The following is a 24,441-nucleotide window of genomic DNA, read 5'->3' on the forward strand; positions in this document are numbered from 1 at the left end:
TGATCGTGTGAGAAACGGGCCGTCGTATGGTCATACAGAATGTGAAACCTTGAAAATGACAGGTTGTCTCCAATGTCATATCAGACGTGGCGGCAAAAGGGCGCCTTGATAGGTATTGGTGTACGATCATAGGAGCTATCATGTTCGGGTGGCGAGTAACATGATGTTGGCTACCTTAACTTGAATGCCATTGACCAAAGCTCCTGAAATCCCAAGATTTATTTCAGATGTCCTACTTTATAATCACGCATTCTTTTGTGGAACCACGGACTTTCTGTAGACGTTTCGAAGTATTCAGCACTCTCATAAGCTCTAGTTTCTGGGGTATTATTATAATCTCTATTGTAAATGATGAGGTTAACTAGGTAGGTCCTTTGTTGTTATGGCGAGGCAAGAGCAACAGGAGTGTTTTTCATATCAGGCGCCTTGGAGAATGGGACTCACGGGTTGCCCCTTTTACCAGTAGCGGAAGGAACGGCGACCTGGACGTAGTTGGACCTCCACCTACCTACCTAGGTAAGGTACTGTGTGTGCTGGTGGTGATGTAACAGGCAACAGCGGAACTGGAAAGCGCCAGGGCTGAGCAACTACTCAGGGACAGCACCCCAAGGCAAGGACGGTTGGTGAGCCTTAAAGCAGGGAGTTTGTGGCAAAAAGGTTCACTGGGAAGAAGGCACTGTTCAACCGCCAGCAACTTGACGACATCCAGGAGCCGCGGGCAATCTGCTGTCAATAGGTAGGTAGTCCATCAAAACTGAGGTAGAGCAAACATCCCACGCTCATTTCAAATCTAATGTTGAAACTAGCTGCTACCAAAACAAACATACCTACTGGTGTCCAATCAACGGAGATACATATGTAAAAGGCAACCTGTCCCAAGTTCCACTATTCCTCAGAGCCTTGTATTCCAATCACGTCTTCTCGTTGCTTCTCCTCCTCCTCGGCTCAATCATGCTGCCGATAAAGTAGTCCTGATACCTGTGCCTGCACAAGTAGTGTGAGCAAGCGGCAGATTCTGAGCGTACATGGTTCGTCCTTGCGTTTATCTGACGTGACTGAAATGCCCTACGACATCCTTTGGCCAATGATTTGCACAACCCTAAATAAGATAGTTAACTGCCTCCGGTAAAGTGAGTTCCCTATGACCCTAGAGGGAGAAAGCTCGAAGGCGAGATATGTACTCAATGCGTCACAACAGGTGGGACAGAACGCTGAACCCTTCTCTGTCTGGCCGGAAAAACGCTCTTCGCACCCTCATAACAGAGTTCTATCGCTACCACGCCTTCCCTCACTAACGTTCCGCCTGGCTTTACAGTAATCTCTTTTAGTTTTGTCAGCGTGCCAGGCAACGCGACACGCACAAGGTCTCCACTGAGGCACAGGGGCTGTGGCTGTGACTCGGAGGGCTTCTGACGCGGCTACTGGCACTGGAGCTGATGCCTGAGTGGCGACTGTCCATGCATTTTGCTCATAATCAAATCCGGTCGGCATCGGAGCTGGTGTCTGAGGGTTGACTGCCCATCTGTAATAATTCTTGGCCGGATTCACTTGCACTGGAACTGGAGCTGGTGCCTCAGTGCTGACTGGCCGGTCATTTGCCCCGGAAACATAGCCCTCTGACATTGGAGCCGGTGACTGAGTGCAGACTCGCAAGTCATTTGCCTCGTAATCATAGCCGGCTGGCACCGGAGCTGGTGCCCCAACATGGTGTTGCCATGTAATCTGCCCCGTAATTATAGCCGCCCGTGCCGGCTGCCATATCTGACTGTTGTGCAAATTGAGATTCTGCTTCGAAAGCGGTTTGAAATTGTTGATCTGGAATCTTGCCCATTGATCCAGACGTCATATCTTTCAGCCATCTCGAAGGCGTGATTTCCGTGGGTCTCGAAGATGCACCGGCGCGGCTGTCTCGTCCTCTCTTGGGCAACGATTTGACCTTTGGCTCCGACACTTTCTCAGCTCCTCGACTTCTCTTTGAACAATTGTGTGACTCTGGGAGCCGTTCGTATGAGGGGGCTCCCTAGGACCGTGTATTCTGACATGAATCTTGTCGAAGTCTTTTTAGAAGCAGCTTGGGCTTTGTTGCCTTCAGAGGAATCGGCTAAGGTTGTATAGTCTGATGTGATCCATGTCGGCGAAGTCATGGCGATGCTAGGGTCAGTATAATCAGTAGTTGAAGCTGATTGAGCTTGAGATTTCTGATTGAGTGCTGCGTCTGCTAGCGCATGCAGGCCGTACGGTTCACTATACTGAAGGACCTCGTCTGCCCTTCTCATTACACCTCCCGCAGACAAATCCGCAGTGCTCTCTTCACCCAGCGGCCGTATAATTGGTAGCTGCAATCGGCCAGCAATAGTAGACATTAGCATGATGCATAAGTGGCCTCGCATAGACTCATGCTGGTGGCAGAGGTTGATGACTTCCACGACAGCTCCCACACAATTGCCCCCAAACCCGCGGCGCTTACTGGGATTGCACCTACACCAACCGTCACACTGGGACATGTTGATTTCTTTGCGATTGGCTAGCTCTCTGGAAGCGCCTTGTAAAGACTGTCTACCCCAGTTGGATTGCTTCGTTGATAGAATGAGTTGGTTTACAAGTGAGTAAGCAAGGTGGGTAAATAGGTACTTATATAGAAGTCGTTCTGCGACTAATTGACTTCCGGCGCCTCGCGCATGGTGGGCATATGATTTCGCCTCCATGGTTGCTATCTCATCTCTTCGTATCTTCACATGATTTGATAATTTGCGCAGCTTGGGGGAACTAGAGCTACCTAATGCCGGGACACAGCTAAGTCTCATGTATTCACCGATTGTCTACAATGTGTGACCTTTGATCGCCCAGTGCTAGAATTCATGTGAGCATCATCAAGGGCTATGTTGGTGGCGACTGTTTCAGGAACGTTCTCGTGGTAGCACCACGTTGAGAGAATATTCAGAAGAAACTAGATTATGAGTTTTGGTACCTGAGGAACAAGGCCTTTATCTCCGTTGGCACTGATCAAAGCTTTCCAGAATGACCACCGCAGGCTTTCTTCCAAACAATCCAGTCCATATTCCTAAAACAGGGAGGTCCTGGTGATTCGTTCTGGGCGTAGGTGGGCATGACAGTTCAGTGCACTGAAGATCATCTGATTGCCCAACAAAGAACGGCAGTTGTTCTCAGCAAACTAGACCAGAAAATCAATATACGGCCAGATTCATAGTATTCATCTATTGGAAATTTGACCATATGTTTTCTGGAAGTATTCAATGCCTCACGGCTGGAACAGATGGATTATCATTTCTGTTCAGGGGCCATTGTTTACAAACTGATAAGAGAGAGTGGGTCTATTGAAAAGGCGCTCTTGAGCTCAAGAAATGAAAGTTTCCAAGCAGGAACCAAGAAATCCATCATCCATGATATGCAGGTAAGGAAATTTAAGGTTCTGATCTCCAGGCTGTCACGACTGTCAGAATGGGTGTTCAATCGGCAAGGTCGATCAATTTCCCGTTCCCTGTCCTGCCCAACGCCGCCATCACCCCTTTTTTGCGACAACCTACCACACACGCCTTCTCTTGAAATCAACAGCAAAGTTCCAACATTGACACACTATTACTATACTAGCTCTAACTATATCGAGACGATGCATCTGTTGAGGCTGTCTGAGAAAAGCGCAGGAGCCAGAATTTTAAGTGTGCAGCTGGAGGAGAAAGCCAAGTGACTTTGCTAAATTGTAGACTTATGTGGTCAGCACACCATCCCTGAAACGGTCACAGACTTGCAAACTCTAAGCCAGTTTCAGCCAGGAAGGATTCATTCTTTGCGACTCCCAGGATGCATCAAGGAACGGAGGTTATAAAGTCCCAGCAGATATCAGCCACATGCCTCAAAGCGCAGCCATTAGCCAATATTTGTTTCTCGTCAGTTCAAAGATTCTCACTTCTTTTCTCGCCCGGTTCTATTCTCTCCTCCACAGTCTGATAATCTTACCCTGCCTAGGAACCTAGATACTGGCCCTTATGTATCAACACCTCAGGACCTGAGACCCATGATAAAAAACTGACAGACATTTCAATCCGGCGCTAACGAGAGAGGGGTGATGACTCTCAACCTCACCAGGAACTTCTTGCTTCTAGCAAGTATTGCCACGAAGATTGGTGCCTCGCCACAAAGGCATTCGGGTTGGGCCTCACCGGAGCCCACCGGCACAAAAACACAAGATGGACTAGAGCATCTCCGGATATCGCATAAGCCTACGGATGCCCCGATCCTGGCCACATCACGAGAGTTGCATCGCGGGGATGATGATGCTGGCATCTGCGGTTACTTCGACAACCCCGCTATTCGTACGTGATGATTAATACTTTCCTATCATATATGAATCTAACATCGCTTTATTTCAGCGGCTTATCACTGCCTTCCATACGAAACATGCACCAACATCGGCAACTATCGCGCGTGTTGCCCCAAGGGAGATTGGTGCGCAGATCTGGATTCTCACCACACAGCATGCGTGGATTACACCCATGCCGCGTGCCTCTATCCAACGCCAGGCACGTTATGCTGGTAAGAGCCTTTCAAGTTCTCGTAGCAAGTCGGTACGATACTAACTGTTGGACCTTCAGTGATGGCGAAGACGGTTATGGCTATTGCCGGCAATACCACTGGTCAACATCTGCAACACCGAATCGAACCTTCACGGTCTTTGCCTGCATGCCAGGGAAACACACCGATGTTGGCACGCTCTTACCCACCCCGCCCTCGGGCTCCAGTCTCCCCACCGAATCATCGAACGATCCCAGCTACGAGGACTTGCTACGTTTCGGAGGCTCTACATTCTCATCGACGTCAGACACGCCATCAAGCAAAAGCGAAACACCAGTGGGGGCCATTGTGGGAGGGGCTATTGGGGGTCTGGCCGTCATAGGAGCAGTCATTGTCGCCATCTTGTTCATGTTTTTCCGCAGCAAGAAGCAGGTGATTGAGGCAAAATCAGGGCCAGGGTCGTCGACATCGTTGTCGGATCATGAGCAGTCGGTTGACCTGCTGCCTCAACAGTCGCCGATTGCTAGGGCATGGAGGCCTTCTTCTATATCCTATGCACCCCCACTCTCGGGTCCGGGGTTCACATTGCCGAATCCCAAAGCAACAAGCACGATTGTGTCACCCGAGAGTGAAGACGACTCGCTAGAACAACAACAACAACATCAACCGTTAATGTCGATGCGGGGACCAATGAGCCCTGTCAATGCTGTTCCGGTCGAGATCGGAAAGGCCAAGGAGTCTCCTATTGAACTGGCTGAAACGTGCGGACACTATGAGCTTGCGTCACATCCTGTTAAGTGAAATCGAAGTAGTGTGGCATATGGGTTTATAGCGAGTCTAAATAGAGGGTACAAGTAATACAGTGTATTTTCTGATAGAGAAGATAAGCGAACTGGAAGAAACCCAAACCTACACAAAGCCTTCTTATACTATAAGAGTTTATTCGTGGGTCAAGGGCTGGAGACCCGTGTAAGTTGAAAGGGACTTTACTGGTTAGCGGCAAGGTTTCGTTTTGCAGAAAACGCTTTTGTTGACTCTGATGAACACCACGCTAGCATTGTTAGGTATACTCATTTTCATTTTCAGGGCATACGCTTTGTATATAGGTACCTATAGGTTACTGCAACATCTACTCTTCGAGGTAGGCTCCTTGGCCACCTTCTGACTCATCAAAGCCACACATTTTCAAAATAATCATCGCAGTATCTCCGTCAACGTCTACATTCCCAACGTATCCCAACCACCCCTCTCCCACCTTAGCCATCGCAGCCGCACTATCACCCGTTGAATCAGAATACCAGCTCTCACCGGGTTTCATTCCCTCCGCCCGCAGCTTAACAGCATTCCAATCAACTACATCAGGCAATGCATCTTTCCCCTGTCCCGGAGCCTCAGCCCTTCCATATTCACCCCGTGAACAACCAGCAAACTTCCAATCCAACCCCTCGATCTCAGAGAACATGATGTCAAAGTCTCTCGGGATAACACCACACGGAAATTCGCAGCAAATAATCACCCTGCCCCCCTTTCGGATGTAATTCTTGAGGAGCAGATGCCATATCGGAGAGTGGCGAGGGAAGGTGATGCCGTGGTCAGCAATCAATACAGCACTGAAGCTGTTTGCGACCTCTTGGTGGGAAAACATCTCCAGGGCATCTTCGGGGTCTTCGGCCTTCAAGATTCTGCCCGACTCTGCCGGCAAAGCATGTAAGAGGTTCTCGTATTCGATGTCGAACCAAGAGAGCGACTGTAGGGAGAGAAGAAGGACGTGCCTCGGGATGTGTAAGGGTCTGGGAACTGTCATGTCGTCGTGGGCTGTGGTGGGTGAATTGCCGTTGACGGTGGTTCGTTCGCACGTGTGCGACTGGCGGTCGCTGTGGTGGTTTGTGGTAGCCATCTAAGGCGACAAGGGGGTTAGTAAACAAATATACAGACTCTGCAAAGTCGAGTGATATACCTTGACAACTATCCAAGCTTTGAGACCTTGAGGAAGATGGGTCTCAAGAGGAGGTTTCTGAATGTAAAAGTCGAGAAGCAGTTGGAAGAAAAAGCAGTAGGGAGTGACTGTTGTTTTTACCATTCAGTTCACGTGGTCAAAGACAGCATCACCAGAAGAGCAACAAGCAGGTGGGCTGTCACCTTATCGTGTTATCAGACATGACAGTACGATAACAAACCCCTGAACAGTGCTCACAAATGTTGACTGGCAGAGTTTTGCCATGTTGCCCCGCCTTAGTCTTATTTCAGGATATTCCTGTAAGCACCCATTTGTTCCTTTTGATGTATGCTGTCTCTTCTTCTGACCTGTCGAAATTTGAGCCTTGATCATGGTTGAAGGATGAGGGTGTAAAATAGAGAACCTGGCATACCTAAGATGGATCATCATTGTGTTTGAGTCAATTCAAGCCATGTAGTCATTCACAGATCTCATCATTCCTTAGGTCTTCACAGATGTTTAATGAGTAAAGTGCGCACTAACTAAGGTATATTCCTCCTGTCATGAATGTTGTCAAAACTATTGCATAAAGGTCAGTAAATTTGATGAAAACAAAGCTATGTTCTTTGCCAACTCATAGCTACCTTTACTTAGTCTTTACCAACCTAATATTCAACTTTCCACATTATAACCTCAGAAACTAACCAATCAATTCATGCTTGCTTTGAATTCACTTTTGTCACCCTTCCATGTTTCTCGAAGAACTCGAACTGCAACATCATCACTTCTTCCCAGCCTGTCAATGTGCCTGTTGATTTGCCACCCCCCTGCGGGCCAACTTCCCAGTATCAAAAGAGATAGCAAGAATCCAGAAGATGGTCGCAAGGGGCATAATTTGTCCAATACTCCGGATTTCCTTCTCAGGGCTGCCACCACCATTGGCAACCTCCATCCAGCCTGACAGGTCAACCCAGTCCCGCAGAATTGTGAGGTGGGCATATGACAGGAAGCACGGGATGCTGCACAACACAACAAACGCTGTTGTCATGAAGACATTCTGGTGATAATTCGGTCTGTTTCTCGTCAAGAACTTCTCCAGATGGGCACCAACGTATCCCACTGCTAGCATATAGCAAAAGACAAAGGCTGGGGTGACCTTAGGCCCGGGCCCGCCAATCGCGTCTCTCTGCTCAGGGGCCAGGTTGATAAATGGGTCCAGGTCAGGATCGAGAAAACATGCCATGGGAAGGAGAAGCGAGCTGTCGGAACGGCCCGGGGTTGGGATGAACATCAGTTCGGGGGACGTGTTCCTTTCCATTTGGTAGTACAGGTACCGACAAAGAAATGCATATATGATGATGGAGGCGGCCGTTCGCAGGCATCCGATCCATTTGGACCTCCAAAAGTCGTCAAGTACATAGACTGAAAGTGTGACGCAAGACAGTGACAAGATGAGTGTATCGACGGCGAAGTTGTAGTGGTAGGCTGAAAGGGTGCATTTGGACTCCAGACCAAAGTTGAGGGCATAGGAGAAGGCGAGGACAAGTTGAGCATCGATCGTCACCCTGAAGAGCTCTTTCATCCAGGACTTGAGCCAGGAGTAGACCCCTTTGGCTGTGTTCTTTCCTTTCTGTGCCATGCTGGAGGGGTGACCCTTGTTGTTGCTTTTGTTCGTTGTGGGAAGACTATGAAGATATTGTTAGTATCTGTGGATTACAAGAGGCATTCGGTTGAGACCTACATCTTTGATTTCTTTCCCCGGAGGCGATATGACCACTCCCGCACTACAAACAGAATAGCCACGATGTTGACGAAAAGTGCCGAGGCGAGAGATATCCACACCTAGAATACCATGGTTAGAAGATACCATTCGAATGAAACTTGGTACTTGGTACGTAGCCCCGCTGAGTGGTTCAGAATAGAAATCAACTTACTCCGTATCCAGCAATGTCTGGGTTAGCTTCGAAGTGGCCACGAGTTATATTGCCATATGAATTGACAGTGTTGTTGGAGAAAAAGTTGACAACACAGCTGGTGCTGAGGTCAACACCGAGAAGACAACAGTCATGCTGAAGATTGGTCTCATAATTGGAGGACAGGAAATAGGGCACCCATTGCAAGAAGTTGTGCTGAACACCGTCTTGTGCACAAGTTGGTGATGCCATGATGTTGAGATATGCTCGAGAGACAACTGAGAAGCTTGTGGTCCTTTGGGGAAACAATACGGACAATAGAGAACTCCATGGCTATTTAACTTGAGAGACTTACCTACTTCAAGTTCTCCTCCGGTCACTTCGCCCGAGAAGGCTCCCTCTCCCTCCCATTGCAAAGCCCAATTTTAAACCAAGGGTTGCACTGTGCCGCATAAAGTTCAACAAGGCGATGCTGAGCATGAGTGGTTCCTCTGTGATGGTGTAGTGGTGTTGAAGCCCAGCCTTGTGGTGATTAGAACCTATTAAAATAGGTTTCTACAGTTGGCGTGGGTGGCCGTTGAAGACTACAGGTGGTCCTATATGCAGGCCCCACTCAGCTCCTGTGTGTCTTGACCGCGCCGCTTCAAGGCCGTTTAGTAGACCGGCGTATGTTACGGATTTGTGGAAACGATCGACTCCACAATGGAAACTACTGGTTTTGATACAAATAGAAAGGCTGCTCTGTTGCATAGGAAGGGAACGGCCCGCGGAGTTCCGATACTGAGACTGAATACGAACTTGACTTGAATGGTCAGGACTTGAGAAGGGATCCAAACACACCTACAACCATAGAAGGCTTCAACCAAGTGGCCCCCAACGGCACACATAGCTGCAGTATGCAGTATGTCGATCAGGAGGTCGTATGGGCGCAAGGCTGTGGGTGAAGTGGCAAGTATCGCACACCACTACGATGAATTCTACATCAGGGTACTGCAATGAGAAAGTTTGTCAGTCTTCAGGGCTTAAAACTCCAATTTCCACCACTGCTTGTGCGGTCTGGCCGTTAGGTTGCTCTCGGCCAATTTCCAAGAGAAAGCTCTAACAGAGCTGACAAAAGACTTCTGACAAATGAGATATTGTGGCATGGATAAGCTGGAAGAGGTTCGTGACAGCGTCGTTGTGTTTGGTAAACGGGGCCAGGGTTGGGGTTGCAAGGTGCAGAAGCCAAGGCATCGGAAGCAGGGGCGGCCTGTCAGAATTTGTCACGTGCATGTCACTTGGCAGTCAAGCACAGGCCAATGGGCCCATTGCATCACTAATAAACCCCCCACCACGGTTGATTGGCTAGCCGACGCCCGATTTTTGGGTTCCATTTGCTTTCCAACGAAGGCAGAAAGATCAACGGCAGCTATCTTAGTGATCATAAAAGTGATTCCCTTTCCACTCAACCCGCCAGCGACTGTTGCCTGCCGTTTTCAGCGAACAACCGCGACCACCAGCTCCCCGGACACGTCCAGACTCGACCAAGCCATCGTCTTTGGCACACCGACCCGAGTCCACGAACCACAACAACATCCCCTCTGTTTACAGTTCCACACAACCAAATCGTCAAGATGGGTGAATCGAGGTTCGTGCTCCCGACGCCGGCCCCGTAGCGTCCACACGGCGCGGGGTCTTGGTGATCCGTCCCCAGCAACAGCAACAACTGACGAATGTTTTGCACACAGGCAAGAGCTTGTGCAGTGGCTCAACAGCCTCCTGCAGCTCAACATCACCAAGGTCGAGCAATGTGGTACTGGGTACGTTGTCGATGCCCCTCCCCTGCAGTTGAGCTCGAGGAACACCAGAGACTGACAATGGACGCCCGGAAACAGCGCCGCCCTCTGCCAGGTCTACGACAGCATCTTCCAAGATGTCCCCATGTCCCGAGTCAAGTTCAATGCCAACACCGAATATGCATACATTCAGAATTTCAAAGTCCTGCAAAGTGAGTCTTTGCCGAGCTCCTTTGAGGTTACCGTCTCTAACTATCTGCCTCTAGACACCTTCACCCGGCATCACATCGACCGATCGATCCCCGTAGAGTCGCTCGTGAAGTGCAAGATGCAGGACAATCTTGAGTTCCTGCAGTGGACCAAAAAGTTCTGGGACCAATACTATCCCGGCGGTGACTACGATGCCGTGGCCAGACGGAAGGGCGCCCCAACCGGACCTGCTGGAGGTGCGGCTCCCCGCGTGACGGCGTCTGCGGCCAGACGTCCGGGTGGGACCACTCCCACCACCGGCCCTCGAGTTGGGGCCAAGGCCGCTGCTCCCAGCGCCGCCTCTCTCGCCCTGCAACAGGAGAACACCACCCTTAAGGAGACCGTCGTCGGCCTTGAGAGGGAGCGTGATTTCTACTTCAGCAAGCTCCGCGATATTGAGCTCCTTGTCCAGCAAGCTGTGGAGGAGGACCCCGAGCTCGAGAAGCAAGAGGACGGCCTGGTCAAGCAGATTCAGACCATCCTGTACTCGACCGAGGAAGGCTTTGAGATTCCCGAGACGGAGCAGCTTGACGACCAAGAGACATTTTAAGGCATGGAATGCCAGAGTATTCTGATTTGATGAAGCTATGGTTCGGGAAATCCGACGCCGTTGCAGACGGATACAAAACAAATCAGGGGGAAGGCGTGGTGGCGGACAAAAGCAAAAGGATTGATGTTGGTGCGGAGTTGCCTTCTATACCCCAAAAGCCCCTCATGGGTGCTGCTTTGCCTACCCTACTTAGTCTTGTTGGCTCTCACCACGACGTACCGGGTGTGGGGGCGAGTTCTGATAGACAACAAGCATTTATGACATGGAATTTGTAATCAGCGAAGCTAATACTTACTTTCTATTGCGAGTGATGGACATTTGGAAGGAATTGAATATCGAGGCGCTGGTGTTGACGCCTGAATGCGGGACTTGAGTGTGGGGGAGCGGGTAGCAGAAGATATGCAGGTCGAAAGAGTCAGAAACCTGAGTTGCGTAACCGAGCCGAGACCCTGAAATTCAGGCAGGTGGGTTGAGGAATATCCTATGGGATTTATGCCGTAAGCTGAGCCCCAATATCAACTCCTACTTCTCTCATGTTCTCGTGATGGTCACTTTTGGTGTCTCATTATGCCAGTTGACTTGGTGTGTTTAGTGTCAGGGTCAGGGTTATCAGTGTAGGACACTAAACCAGCCACCTGTGACCCAATCCGGTAACAATGACACCACTGGGCCTCGTGGGCGTCAAGTGGCAGGCACCGAGCGAAGCTCGGAATCAAAGGTTCCCACTTACAATCAACAACCTTTTCTATTTTGCTGCGCCATTCAAGATACCCTCTTCTTCAAATTGTTTGCTGTCTTTTCTATCTTTCATCCTTTCCACATTTCACGGCTCCAAGCGGCGCAGTGCCATCTCAAAGCAAGCGCCCCATCCGTTGATGCCCAGCTGAGGGTCCCGAACTCATCACCATCATCCGAAACACCCTGACCGACTCGACCGACCGCAACTAACCACGCTCGGTCGCGTGTGTGTGCATTTCCCCAAGGTGTTAAACTTGACAACAGCTGGGGAATTTCCTCGACACGCGGTATTCAACAACCGTTACTATCACCACCAGCCAACACCACCCCCGCCGCGCAACTACAAGATGGCACCCCCCATCGAAATCTCCATCCCCACCACGTCCATCTCCACCCCCCCAAACGGCAAACCCTTCACCCTCTACAACATCACCCTCCGCCTCCCCTTGCGCTCCCTCATCGTCCAAAAGCGCTACTCGGAATTCGAAGCCCTCCACAAGAACCTCCACTCCCTCGTCGGCGCTTACCCCCCCGAGCCACTCCCCGAAAAGTCTTGGTGGCGCACCTCGACGGCGAACTCCCCTGAACGCACAGAAGAGAGGCGAGCGGGGTTGGAGAAGTATCTTCGTGCCATTGCCGAACCGCCAGATAGACGGTGGAGGGATACTCCCGTCTGGAGGGCCTTTCTGGGACTTCCTGCGGGAAGCAGCACGCAGAGTGGGATTAGTCTCGAGGGACGGATCCCTGCTATTGGGTTGAGGGAGGCGAATTTGGCTGCTGCTAGCGACCCGGGGACGTGGCTGGATTTACATCGGGAATTGAAGACTTCTCTTCACGAGGCGAGGGTTGCTTTGGGACGGAGGGATGGGGCGACGGAGAATAGTGCTAGGGTTGAGGCGGGGAGTGCGGCGAAGCGGGCGTTGATTAAGGCGGGGAATCTGATTGGGAGTTTGAGTGATGGGTTGAGGGTTATGAAGGAGGATGGGGGGAAGCTGGGCGAGGGGGAGTTGAGACGGAGACGGGATTTGTTGGCGGCGGCGAGGGTGGAGAGAGATGGGCTGGATAAGCTGAGTAGTAGCTTTGCTGTTGCTGGTGGGGGTTGCGGCTGGGGTGGCGGTGGGGAGGCATCAGGGGGTTGCGAGTGCGAGTGAGAGGGCTGCGCTTATGGGAAATAATGATGGGGGGCCGAGCAGTATTGGGATTGTGAGGACGTCAACTGGACGGCGGGTGTTGGGTGCGCCGCTGCCGGAGACGGAGAGGACGAGGGAGCTGGATAATGAGGGAGTACTTCAGCTACAGAGGGACACTATGCAGGAACAAGACCAGGAGGTGGAGGCGCTGGCAAAAATTATCAGACGGCAAAAGGAGATGGGGCTGGCGATCAACGACGAGGTTAACCGCCATATTGACATGCTGGACCGTCTGAATGACGACGTGGACGTTGTGGGCAGGAAGCTGGGCGTGGCAAAGGATAGGGTCAAGAGACTGTGACGGGAGGAGCCGCCTTCTGGTCAAACTGCTGGAGATGCTACAACAACAACAACAACAACAATGAATGACACCGCCGCTTCTTGTGCTGCTTTTTCTTCTTCTTCCATCTCTATTTCCTCTTCTTCTTATCGTAATAGTGCTAGTGACAAGGCTAGCATGGACACCATCACCACTACTGCTCCCCCGCTATCAGAGGGAGCTGCTCGCAATATGCAAGAGATTGAACAAGAGGACAACAGCACAAATGCGGTACGACAGCAACAGCAACAACAACCGGGAGGTGGCATAATTGACGCCGTGCTTTTATTAATTGTTAGGGGGGTTTTGGCCGGCGTTCAGGGGTATGCCGTGCTTGGGTGGCTGATGGGGAAGATATCGGCTGCTTTGGTCTGGACGGTGGAGCTGGTGCTGCTGCTTTTGGTGCAGCCGGGTGGTGGCAATGCGAATCATCATAATGGATGACAGAATGAATTGCGAAGGAATACAGTACATGAGGGAGCTAGGGTTAGGTATGGAGTATATGATCATGGGTTTATCTTTCTGGTGGAGAAGGGTTTTTTTTTGTGCTAGCTCTGGCTTTTTCATGCAGGAACAGGACATGGCATGTGGGGATGGATGATGGATCGGTATGTAGATAGGATGGGGCTTTTGCGATGGGTTGGTTTATGGACATGAAGGAGTAGGTTTGTTTTTTGTTCTAAACTTATAATATATCTGCTTTCTAGTTCTAGATATTTGCTTGAGCATAGCAACAGGTAACGGAGTTCTATTATTCTCTTATTCGAGAGCCTTGTTGAGGTGTGTCTCGGGCTTGGCTCTTGAGGACACTCGGGGACATCATCTTCGTTTCCCAAAGCCTTTCACAAAGCCTCTCTCTGTTACACCACCCTCGGTGAGCCGGACAAAAAAAAAAAAAACCGTTGATGGTTACCCAAGACACCAGGTGGGTTGGGTGGTGAGGTCACAATGCAGCCCGTCAGACGTCAGCCGTCAGCCTCTTTTCTCGGGAAGGGAACAACGGAGAAAGTTGAAGGATTCCAGCCTCCTTTTTCCCTCCCATTGGTACCTGTGCCCAGAGGTGTCAGGCACACACCAAGATAGGATGCCAATGCGGCACGGCAACACGGTTGCGTGTACCGTCTTCTCTCTCGGAGTCGGCGTTGCATAAACGAATCATTTTGGATGATCTTAAGAGCAAGGCTGGGAGAATTATAGGAGGTTGTCCAGGACACAGCATTGCATTGGGACGGTCAATCTCAAAAGCTTACGGATACGCCAATAAATCAATGCAACCACGAGGGGGATTTTTTTTTGCAAATGATGACACAAAGGCCGATGAATTCAGCGAGGAGAGTCCAGAACAATTGTTCTTCCAGAGGAGGGGTACAGTGAAGAGTGTGTGTGATGTGCTGGCGGATTGGCTACGTCACCCCCACCGTATGGCAGGCTTGGTCCAATGGAAGACGCGTTGCCGGGCAACGCGTCGCAACGGGTATCACTTTCTGGGCTGGCTATTAGTTGATTCGCAACTTCTTGAGGCGATCTTCTGAGAAACGTTTCCGTACAAGTTTCAAATCCGAAGATCTGTTCTGAAGTGCCAGTCCTGCAGGTTTCTGTCAGGGCGCATGTCCAAGGCACAGACGGAGTTCTGGGAGACTGCGTCTGACAGCTACTCGGGAAGGCAGACGGGACGTCGAAGTTCGGACGGAGGAGGAGGAGGAGGCTGGGCGGCTTTCCGGGGTGGTGCCGCGATTCGCTGCTCGGTGTGGACCCCTTTCTGGCCTGTCACAACGACAAGATTGCACAATCTGGCCCAATTGGGTGGTGCATTGGGTGCACATCGCGTCCTATCCACTGCTTCACCAGCCCCCCTCCAAGATGCACAAGTGGATACCTTGAATCATTGGTTTTGCGGTCTTTTCCTGCTTTGCTTCTTCTGGGGATCGCGGGGATTCATTCGACGGGGTGATTTCTGTTTGCTGATGGGTGACAGATAGGCGGCGCGTTTGATAGGAGCAGGATTGCAGTCTGACCGTCTACCAAAGGTCGATATTACGACGCTCGTTGCGCCTTCATAGTTAGCACAAGGTGACCATGACTGACGGGTGGCTGGTTCCCAAAAGATGCTGGACCGTTGAAGAACGTTATCGATTCTGGGGTCCACGCAATCCGGATGGCAGAGGACTGGAAGCGAGAAACATGGCACTCCCCTGGCCGTTTCCTGTCACTGACCAGGCGTTCGACAGGTGGCAGGGAGGGAAGCTGTTGATGTGAGAGAGAAGCTGTGTGATGCCCCAAAGCCAACCGTAGACCTGTGGAAGAGAGTATTGAATATAAGTTTATCAAGAGGAGAAAGATTGATATATCAAATCTGGAGCGGCTCGGCTTGACTCTCCGATACAAAGCATATGCGGCACGGCTGGATGTCGCTGGATGTCCCCCTCAATACACCTGCCAAATGGTCTGTGCACCACACACCTTTCCAAAAAAAATTGCGGGCAGCTTGTGGGGGCGTTTGGAGCTCCCGCTGCTGCCGCTGCCCTCTGTGCTTCCAGGGCCTGGGGACTGCCGAAAGTAAACACAGCGTCTCCCCGGCCGAGAAATCTTTCCAGGTTTGTTGAGGCCACCTTCACCCACACTCTCACACCACCCTCCCACACACACCTCTCGCAAAAGCCGATTCTGCAAGTCCGCATTCCTGTCGACATCGCCGTCTCGGACCGTCGCCGAATTCTTTCTAGAATCCCATCTTTTCGCGCGCATTCCACGCTTCGACTAACCCCGAACTCAACACCCCGCTATCAGATCGCGATCTCTCAGCTTGCGCTTGGCTTGGCCGTGCGACCCATCAAACTTGCGACTTTTGCTTTTTGGCATTGGCGTTGAGGCGTCTTGAATTTTTCTTCCTCGGATTTCTACCGACATCGCCCACTGATCACGCTCTGGCAAGCCGACTGCTGGTTTTCTTCGATCTCAGCTGCTTCGACAACCCTCGCGCGCGACGCCAGATGGCTGTGTAGATATACGACTGGACTACGAATTGCGAATTATCTGCTTCCCGGTTAGCATGCTCTGAACTCAACCATTATCACCACCGCGAACCATTACCGCAACGACATAATCTGTATCTGGGCCGGCTGGCCGTTCTCTCACCATGAGCCAGCCACCGCCCCCTCCCCCTCCTCATGGGAACAATCCCAGAACGACGGCTGGTTCGGCACCTTCCTCCGGTTCTGGACTTCCACGAGGGAAATACGATGTTTTTATTATTCCAGAACACTCGGCCGGCGCTGGTTTCCTGTACCTGCCCTCCCTGAGGCCCCAGTGGAACAGCTTCTTCGCTGGCATCGCCTGTTCGGTGATCGTGCTGCTGGTATTCATCAACTTTGCACCGATGATTGCCCAGGTCTTATGGAGCTTGAGGAACTTGGGCGCAATGGGAAACCTGCTATGGGCGGCAATGGCAGCCATGCTGTTCTTCTTCGGACGAATGCAAGGGGAGAGCTCTTCCGCGAAATTCTATCAGAGTCGAGCGAATGGAAGTGGCCAGAACCCCGGTGCTGGATATGGAGGAGCCAAATCAGAATGGTACACCCCTCCCCCGAACCCCGGTCCCACACCCAACCAAGCCCCGCCACCTCCACCTCCGCCGCCTACTGCGGAGGACGAGCATGAGCCTCGTGGCGGCTCATACAGGTCGTCATGGGAGGAGGAGCCACGCCCGCCACCGCAGCCACAACCAAAGGCTAATCCTCCCGCACCAGAACCGAAGCCGGAGCCAAAGCCGGAACCCAAGGCAAGACCGGAACCGAAGCCAGAGCCAAGGCGGACGCCAACCCCGGAACCCACACCGGAGCCAAAGGCAGAACCTAAGGAGCCGAAACCTAAGAAGAGATCGAAGAAGGAGCGCAGAGCCGAGGAGGCTGCCAAAGCCGAAGAGGCCGCCAAGTCTGCTGAGGTTCCCAAGCCTGCAGAGCCTCCTAAACCGAAGGAGATGCCGAGGCCCAAGGAGGCCCCGAAACCGGCCGAAGCACCCAAACCAAAGGAGGTCCCAATACCAGCTGAACCACCTAAGCCAAAGGAAACCCCCAAGCCGAAGGAGATTCCAAAGCCCAAAGAGGTACCGAAGCCGAAGGTCCAGCCACCTCCACCACCGCCAACCCCTCCTCCTGCTGAGGAGCGACCCATGGCTCCGGTTTCCCAGCCGAGCCCGACCAAGGGCACTAGCGCTTGGGAGAAAGCAAGAGAAGAGACACGGAAGCGCATAGAGGAGCAGAAGGCCAAAGAGGCCGAGCAAAAGCGGAAAGAGGAGATGGCCCGGCGGTTGAGAGAGCTTCGCGAGCGCGAGGCCAAGGAGCGCGAGAAGCGGGAGGCCGACAAGAGGGAGAGAGAGGAAAGAGACCGCCTCAAGAAGGAGCAAGAGGAGAAGGAGAAGGAAAGGATCGAAAGAGAGTTGAGGGAGAAGCTGGAGAAGGAGAATCGTGAGATTCGTGAGAAGCTCGAAAAGGAAATGCGCGAAAAGCTTCAAAGGGAGCTGAGAGAACGCGAGGCCCGTGAGCGCAAAGAACGTGAAACCCGCGAGAGGTTGGCGAGAGAGCGTGAGGCTAGGGAGAAAGCCGAACGTGAAGCCAGGGAAAGGGAGATCGCGAGGGAGAAGGAGGAGCTGCGACTCAAACTTGAGCAGGAGCGCCAGGCCGCCCGAGAAAGAGAGGCCAAGGAAGCTCAAGAGAGGAAAGAACGTGAAGAGCGTCTGACTCGACTGCGAAAGGAAAGAGAGGAGCGCCTCAAGAGGGAGGAGCAAGCCCGCAAGGAAAAGGAAGAGAGGGAGCAGAACGAACGGAGAGGGACGTCATACGCCTACTCGTCTGTCGGTGAGAAGACGAGCATGTGGCCCAATGGTAAACCACCCAGCGTTGCTCCCTCAGAATCTGCTTGGTCAGCCCCAACTCCTCCAAGAGCAGCTTCACCGCCTCCTCCATCTCCAACAAAGCCTGCACCATCGCCAGTTCCACCCAAGCATACATCCATTCCTCGGCCAGCACCAGCTGCCCCAACACCACCACCAGCTGCCCAATCCCAGTACCAGCCCCCGCCACAGAAGCAGCCTACCCCTAAGCCAGCAGCATCGTCAACCGGTACAGCAGATGAATACTCGTTCCGACCGTACGACACGCCGAAGAAGTCGCGGAAGAAGTCAGAAACTGATTTCTCCGAGTCTTCCTATGCCCACTCGGCCTCGACCGCGAGAACCACGCCCCCGCCGCCGATGAGAGAGCCATACACAACCAACGACCCGAACAAGATCGTCATTCGAGCGGTGTACGCCTACCTCAACGAGTTTTCCAAGACGCCGGCGCAGCAGCTTATCTCGGGCATCAAGCCTGTCACGGACGGTCTCATTCTGCGAATCACGAGCGCGGGACTGTTCGTCGATGACGACGTACGAGGCGTGGCACAAAGGGAGTGGGACGTCAAGGCCTGGACTCTTAAGCAGATCGAGATCTGGTGTCCCACCCACGCGCAAAATGCCTCCGCTTCTAGTGCCCCAGGTTCGATCCCTACCAATCACCCCTTCTTCAAGACCATGCCTACCCGTCCCCGCGCTGCTGAGCGTGGTGCGACCAAGGTAATGATTGGCGAAGAAGCGCTGGAGTATCTAAGTGAGTTCTCGCGATGCTGCAAGGGTACGTGTCGCCGTGGCCAGGCCTCGGCTGGTGGACCTCCGGCTAGGGGGCTGCATCTTGTCCGGGCCACGCAGAGGGATGCTGGTGGCAAGAGATACCTTTTTGTGGTGGATGAGGAGGAGGGATGGAAGATTGCCGATGGCATCGCGGCCCTCAGGGGCAGTGGCCAAGTCAGAGCGCTTGGCGTGGCTGGTTTCAGCAGCCTTGAGTCGAGGACAGTGTTGGACTCGCTCGGTTTCCATCAGTAGAGGAAGCCTCGTGTTTCGACATTGTCTCTCTCGCCAACACCGTTGCATCCGCACCAACAACTTCAGCCACACTTCACCAGTACATATTACTGTTCATTCGTTTGCATTTGATTATTGTTTCGGCGACCAGACGCACGCATATCATACCCCAAAAGTACGGCGAGCATATTTTTGTCGATTGAGATACCACCTTGCGAGTTTTTATGGAGGATAATTGGAGGAAGACAGAGAGGATGCAGGATATGGAACATCTTTGAGGGAGTAAATCACCCGTTTAGTTGTGGAACGACGAGTGAGATGTTGTGTGGACATGATGATGGGATGATGATGTATGTGTGAGGATGTTTTCTGACGGAACGAGTTGAAAAAGAAAGAGTGAAACCAACCCAACTCATTTTTGGCATGGATGGCAGCATTCGGTGCATATGAGGAGCGGAGAGAGACATTCTTGCATACGATGTATAGTTATCTTCTTGTGCCTGACCTATTATATGGTGTGTCTTTGAGGTGACGGAATACAATATTTAATAACCCATTCCTGGCTTTCAGTTTGGACCATATCATCACATTACGAAATGGCTGGTGTCTGTTTTGGAGACAACCAAATATGTACTATCGAACCAGAATCATACTTACTACCTATCCAATCCCATATGCTAAAATCCCATCCTACCCTGTTCTCTAGAAGATGCGAAACCTAAATAGGAAGCGTGCTATACCCCCTCCCCTGATGCCTCTTACTCCCATCCATAACCCCCAGCATGTGCACCTCCGGCGGCCTAGCATAATGCCCATACCCATCCGCCATGGAAAACGCCCCCGAGACGACATGATGCCTATGCTCATGCTCAAAAAAGTCCAGATCCACATCCTCCTCCACAGTAGTAGTACTACGATAATTACCGTTCCTATCCCCATCCCTCTGATGCGTCCCCCCAGAGAGCAAGTCGTACTGATCTGAACTCCTTACTTCTCCTCCTCCTCCTCCTCCTCCTCCTCCTCCGCCGGTGACCTCCTCCTCAGCAGCAGTGGTGGCATCCCTAGGCATCCAAACCTTTGGCTTCTTCCTCCCATACCTCCCCTTCACCCTCCTCCACCACCTCCCCACCCCCCTTTCCCTATATTTCCTCCTCCCACTCCCATCGTCATACCCCTCATCAAACGAAGCCAGGTATTGCTCAAACAGCTCGGGCACAACAACACTATGGATCACAACCCTAGCCCCAAAATCCACCGCGTGCCCCACAAACGCCCAGGCAATAAACGCCCAGTCTAGCACTTGCGCCCCCCCTTGCGCAGCCCGGGAGAAGGTGTACAGCACCACCAGAGTGATATGCAGCACATTCCACACCAACCTCACCTCCACCCCGGCAAACACAAACATCTGTATCAGAAACAGCGAGTGAAGGATCAGCTTAGCGATAATCGCCATCTTGGCCAGGGGCGCAAGAAAAGAAAACATTGTTGCGCAGATTGCGATGCCAAAACCTACACACCCCGAGGCGACGAGGCCGTCGAGGGCTGTGACTGACAAATGCGCCGTCACCGGGGTGAGGGCGTCGGAGAGGGAGGGCCGGGTGGGGAGGGGGTGGGGGTAGGTGGGTGGTTCCCGTTCGATGATCAGCTGCCATGTTTCCGGGAGGGGGACTGAGGCAAGGGTGGGAGGGGGTGCTTGTTTTTCCTCTCGGCGGAAGGACGGGCTGATGGGGGTCGAAGGAGGGGGGAGGCGGGTGACGGTTAGAGGGCAGTCGTAGACTGTCCTCAGGAGGCCGCGGTGGTGACGCTGGAAAGCGGTGGATATGTTGTCGTCCGACGAGAGATCGGGGGGTTTGGAGTGGTCGTACGTGTCTTCTTCTACGAGCTCAAACGACTTTTCGTACGTAGCTTCGAGGGCGTGGTAGTAGAGCTTTTTGACGTTGGTGACCACACGACGGACTCGAAACAAAGCGCCGGGGTAAGGTTGTGCTGGGCTGGCGGCAAGGCCGGGCATGTCGTTGTTTTGTTTTGTGATGAGGGGGTTGTCGAGCTGGATGGCTATGCAATAGGGGCCAATATCAGGGGCTGCAAAGGCGTCTGTTTCGCCTTCTTCTCGGTGAATTTCGACGGAATATTGATCGCCTGTTGTGGTGTCGTGGACGGTGAAGGCGCAGCTCGAAAAGGGGTCGGGTGGGCCAGTGCATACCAGTACTGCCACCTTGGTTCGACTGACAGTGTTATTAGGGAGGTATAAGTCGTTTTTGACGTTGCGCAGATTTGTAAATGTTGACCCAAAGGTGAGTTTCTGTTTTGCTGGGTATAATGGCACCCAACGATCTCTGTGATTCTTTGATGGCCTCTGCCTTGGTCCGTTCATGTTGAAGAATAACGACATGGGCACGCCATCCATGCTCCTCAATATACATGCCATCCGGTCGGCTGACTTGTTCAGCCTCATGAGTGGCTCCGTGTTGAAGCCAAGCAGGTTCGCGATTATAAGATGCTTGTCGCCTGGAACCGTAGTTGCCCTCTCGCTCAGTTCGTTCCACACCTGTACAAACAAAGTGCAAAAGTCAGGAGCCAGCGTCTCTCTCCCATGCGCGGCCTTAACCGGCTTGACACCGTTCGCAAATGATGACCGGAACTCGTGGTTCAGGCACCGGGTCAAACTAGCCACCATGGCCAAGCTGATATCCCTTCCCATGCCTGCTGTTGAACCACTGTTCATCAGTTGTAATGGCTCATGGTTGGTCTTGCCGGGTATTCTCCTCTTGACCCAGCTTACCGGTATCCCCACAAGCTCAGAAAGCCTCGACTGCTGTGGCCTCTGGGGTGGAGGAACAGCCCTCGGTTGCTTGAGCTTCGGCGAAAGAGCATTAAACATCCCATCAGCACACTGAACCTCAATCACATTCCCCAGCGCCGCCTCCTGAAACGTCCAGCTCCTCCCAATCCACGGGCTCACCGAAAACCTCGCGCACTGCTCCAGCGTATCCGAGTTCTCAATCGATATCTTCTCCAAGTTGGGGTCCAACACCAACACCCTATCCGCCGCCTGGTACACCGCCGGCAACTTGTTGATCGCCCTCATCCTCAGCAACCCCATGCTCACCGGCGGCATACACAACGCATCAATCCAAAAGTACCTCGGCCTCCTCCTCGCCGCCGTCTGAAACCCCGTATCAACCGAACCCAACAGGTTAAACTCGGCCCCCGCATCCTCCCCCTCCTTCAGCGCTTTCAGCCTGCTCAAATACCCAAACACCCTCCTCAACTGACACTCAGGCATAGCATTCGCATTCGCGTTCCCGATCCCATCCGCCCAGACATGACTGATAATCACAAACCTCGTCCTGGCCGTCATCCTCACCACCTCCAGTCGTATCCCCCGCTGCAGCGACCCCCTCAGCCTAACAAGCGGCACCCCCCCATCCTCAATAATCCCCCTTATCTGATCCATCCCCACCCCCATCGGCTGACACTGACACCCATACCGTATATGCCTGGGCACGTAGCTGAAGACGTCCGCATTACTAGCGACGCACTCCTCAAAATCGCACTCCTCATGACTCGTCTCTGTAGAAAACAGCCGAAACAACCTCGTGAAGTAATACGCAATCGCATAGTTGTAACTCGTGAGCACCTTTCGTGCATAGAACGGGCACCACCCCCTCAGCCGTAACACATCCAACATGAGCTGCGCGCTCGGTGAAATATCAGGGTCGCCATTACTATCCAGCGTGGCAACTTTTTCGTGCTTCGGCCAGGGCAAGGGCATGTCCTCCGCGTCGACCTGGACCAAATCCCACAGTACACTCCGGAGCGTGGTACAAAGGACTTTGATAGACAGAACAATAGTCGGAATGGGCTTGACATGGCTCTGCGAGACGCGGTCAAAGTCCTCCGCCAGATCAACCACCGCGTCCAAAAACCTGGCGTGCTCGTAGATGAGGCGTTTCCTCGCCTCGCGGGAGACGGGCGGGTCATGTGTTCCTTCTTCCCCTAGTGATGATGGTGGTGGTGGTTGTTTGGTCGTGTCCCTTGGGGGTATGGCGTGCGAGGTGAGCCACTCGTTCAGCAAAGGTATCAACGGCCGGGCAGACACGCTTCTCGACACTTTGTACTCCCTGTAATCAATCGGCCGGCCCAGAAACTCGGCGATAGTGCCAAAGTACAGCCATGACTGCGCCAGCGACGCCAGCCTCGGGGCCGGGAGGCTGGCCCACTGGTCGCCGAAGCCGTGGAGCTTGGGGAAGTCCCAAAAGTCGGTGCCAAACACAAAGGGGGTGTCGGCGACAAAGGGGATGTCCAGCGGCTCGACCCCGGCGACAGGATGCGGAAGAAAGTCCATTTGGTTTTAGGAGCCGCCCGAGACGCTTGTGAATGCGGGGTGCAGACACAGCTCCATGGTTCGCGGGGACAAGAGTCGGCCGGCCGGGTTGCCGAGATCGCGGCGGTTACGGGGGACTTGTGTTGTCGTCGTCAAGAACAAGCATTACTAGGTGTGACAATCAGGGGAGTCGTATATACCACAAAGTCCTCTCCGTATAGCCGCTTGTTGGTTTGGTATCCAAGATGTTTGAGCGGGGGTGTTGTGTTCCCCAAGTGTGAAAGTTGGGGGTCTTCAAATTTGATGTGCGTGAGGAATAAGTTGACTGAGAGCGGGGGGATGTCAGACAGAAAGGAAACACAAAAAGGAAAGAACAAAACGCCCGAATAGGCCGAACGACAAATCCAAGTAACCTATACAGGTCAAAATCAGGAATACCCACTTCCAGAGGGCAACTTCCGAAGGGCAACGTAGGTCTTGGGAGAGGGAAAGAAAAGATAGGCGGCGCAGTCGGGGGCACGAACGGAGACGAAGAGATCATCCAAGCAGGCACCACACTCCACGAGAGTCTGAGAAGCAGTTGGCGCTTACAAAGGTCTGGGCGGCGGGCGCGTGTTGAGATAATAGGATGCAATAGACGGGGCTGGGGGAAAAGAAGAAGAGGGGTCTCCTAGAGGAATAAGTCCTGATTGACTGACTGACTGAACCAAGACGACGTGCTTTTTGTCCGTAATCGTCAAAGTCCCAAGAGAGGATGACGGCCCCCATGTTCCTCGGCAGCGGAGGCATCGAGGGGCGGGTAAGAGGGGCCACGAACGACCTGTGCAAAATACGACTGACTGTGCCGCTGTCGTACAGATGGAGCATCCACCCAACTGCGGGAGGAGCGCGAAACGAAGGACCTGCAGGTCCAAGAACGAACTCCAAGGTGAGAGCCGCGGTGAGTCGAGGCTGCGCATAAAACGCTTTAGACGTTGGTTGTTGGTTGGAGGTTTTCTTACAAGTATGTTGGAGCATCAAA

General features: G+C 52.6%; 8 protein-coding genes across 8 annotated transcripts; 4 read left to right on the top strand and 4 right to left on the bottom strand.

The window, feature by feature from the left end:
* The first annotated feature begins 3,199 nt into the window (after nucleotides 1-3,199).
* Nucleotides 3,200-5,578, top strand: QC764_702955 (uncharacterized protein). Its single transcript, XM_062949955.1, has 3 exons — nucleotides 3,200-4,331; nucleotides 4,389-4,551; nucleotides 4,611-5,578. The coding sequence occupies exons 1-3, from the start codon at nucleotides 4,085-4,087 to the stop codon at nucleotides 5,329-5,331; spliced, it is 1,131 nt and encodes a 376-aa protein (XP_062795997.1). The 5' UTR covers nucleotides 3,200-4,084; the 3' UTR covers nucleotides 5,332-5,578.
* Nucleotides 5,579-5,659: 81 nt separating this feature from the next.
* On the bottom strand, nucleotides 5,660-6,427 carry QC764_702950 (uncharacterized protein; the record flags this gene model as incomplete). The annotated part of the gene is made up of 1 exon (XM_062949954.1): nucleotides 5,660-6,427. The coding sequence occupies one exon, from the start codon at nucleotides 6,425-6,427 to the stop codon at nucleotides 5,660-5,662; it is 768 nt and encodes a 255-aa protein (XP_062795998.1).
* Nucleotides 6,428-7,038: 611 nt separating this feature from the next.
* mns1B_2 (Mannosyl-oligosaccharide alpha-1,2-mannosidase 1B) lies at nucleotides 7,039-9,550 on the bottom strand. The gene is made up of 3 exons (XM_062949953.1): nucleotides 8,401-9,550; nucleotides 8,208-8,308; nucleotides 7,039-8,151 (listed from the first exon to the last, which is right to left on the bottom strand). Exons 1-3 carry the CDS (start codon nucleotides 8,629-8,631, stop codon nucleotides 7,266-7,268), a joined length of 1,218 nt encoding a protein of 405 aa, XP_062795999.1. The 5' UTR covers nucleotides 8,632-9,550; the 3' UTR covers nucleotides 7,039-7,265.
* A 190-nt stretch (nucleotides 9,551-9,740) lies between these two features.
* Nucleotides 9,741-11,392, top strand: BIM1 (microtubule integrity protein mal3). Its single transcript, XM_062949952.1, has 4 exons — nucleotides 9,741-10,006; nucleotides 10,107-10,178; nucleotides 10,254-10,366; nucleotides 10,421-11,392. The coding sequence occupies exons 1-4, from the start codon at nucleotides 9,993-9,995 to the stop codon at nucleotides 10,951-10,953; spliced, it is 732 nt and encodes a 243-aa protein (XP_062796000.1). The 5' UTR covers nucleotides 9,741-9,992; the 3' UTR covers nucleotides 10,954-11,392.
* A 646-nt stretch (nucleotides 11,393-12,038) lies between these two features.
* QC764_702920 (uncharacterized protein) lies at nucleotides 12,039-13,962 on the top strand (the record flags this gene model as incomplete). The annotated part of the gene is given in 3 exon segments (XM_062949951.1): nucleotides 12,039-12,765; nucleotides 12,770-13,178; nucleotides 13,326-13,962. Coding segments are annotated over 3 exon segments (1,455 nt in total). The 3' UTR covers nucleotides 13,645-13,962.
* Nucleotides 13,963-16,336: 2,374 nt separating this feature from the next.
* QC764_702900 (uncharacterized protein) lies at nucleotides 16,337-19,114 on the top strand (the record flags this gene model as incomplete). Its single annotated transcript, XM_062949950.1, has 1 exon — nucleotides 16,337-19,114. One exon carries the CDS (start codon nucleotides 16,337-16,339, stop codon nucleotides 19,112-19,114), a length of 2,778 nt encoding a protein of 925 aa, XP_062796002.1.
* Nucleotides 19,115-19,811: 697 nt separating this feature from the next.
* QC764_702890 (uncharacterized protein) lies at nucleotides 19,812-23,441 on the bottom strand (the record flags this gene model as incomplete). Its single annotated transcript, XM_062949949.1, has 1 exon — nucleotides 19,812-23,441. One exon carries the CDS (start codon nucleotides 23,439-23,441, stop codon nucleotides 19,812-19,814), a length of 3,630 nt encoding a protein of 1,209 aa, XP_062796003.1.
* A 131-nt stretch (nucleotides 23,442-23,572) lies between these two features.
* On the bottom strand, nucleotides 23,573-24,209 carry QC764_0111830 (uncharacterized protein; the record flags this gene model as incomplete). The annotated part of the gene is made up of 2 exons (XM_062941177.1): nucleotides 23,573-23,745; nucleotides 24,119-24,209. 2 exons carry the CDS (start codon nucleotides 24,207-24,209, stop codon nucleotides 23,573-23,575), a joined length of 264 nt encoding a protein of 87 aa, XP_062796004.1.
* Between the last annotated feature and the right edge of the window lie 232 nt (nucleotides 24,210-24,441).

Source organism: Podospora pseudoanserina, assembly GCF_035222485.1.
Source record: "Podospora pseudoanserina strain CBS 124.78 chromosome 7 map unlocalized CBS124.78p_7.2, whole genome shotgun sequence".
Classification (NCBI taxonomy): domain Eukaryota; kingdom Fungi; phylum Ascomycota; class Sordariomycetes; order Sordariales; family Podosporaceae; genus Podospora; species Podospora pseudoanserina.

Bases quoted from the DNA above. Each gene is read 5' to 3' on its own strand.
- QC764_702955 (XM_062949955.1), top strand. From the start codon at position 4,085: ATGACTCTCAACCTCACCAGGAACTTCTTGCTTCTAGCAAGTATTGCC. The intron at 4,332-4,388 runs GTACGTGATGAT...GCTTTATTTCAG, and splicing joins CTTCGACAACCCCGCTATTC to CGGCTTATCACTGCCTTCCA. The intron at 4,552-4,610 runs GTAAGAGCCTTT...TTGGACCTTCAG, and splicing joins ACGCCAGGCACGTTATGCTG to TGATGGCGAAGACGGTTATG.
- mns1B_2 (XM_062949953.1), bottom strand. From the start codon at position 8,631: ATGGCATCACCAACTTGTGCACAAGACGGTGTTCAGCACAACTTCTTG. The intron at 8,309-8,400 runs GTAAGTTGATTT...ATGGTATTCTAG, and splicing joins CAGACATTGCTGGATACGGA to GTGTGGATATCTCTCGCCTC. The intron at 8,152-8,207 runs GTAGGTCTCAAC...ATATCTTCATAG, and splicing joins CGGGGAAAGAAATCAAAGAT to TCTTCCCACAACGAACAAAA.
- BIM1 (XM_062949952.1), top strand. The intron at 10,179-10,253 runs GTACGTTGTCGA...GCCCGGAAACAG, and splicing joins GTCGAGCAATGTGGTACTGG to CGCCGCCCTCTGCCAGGTCT. The intron at 10,367-10,420 runs GTGAGTCTTTGC...ATCTGCCTCTAG, and splicing joins GAATTTCAAAGTCCTGCAAA to ACACCTTCACCCGGCATCAC.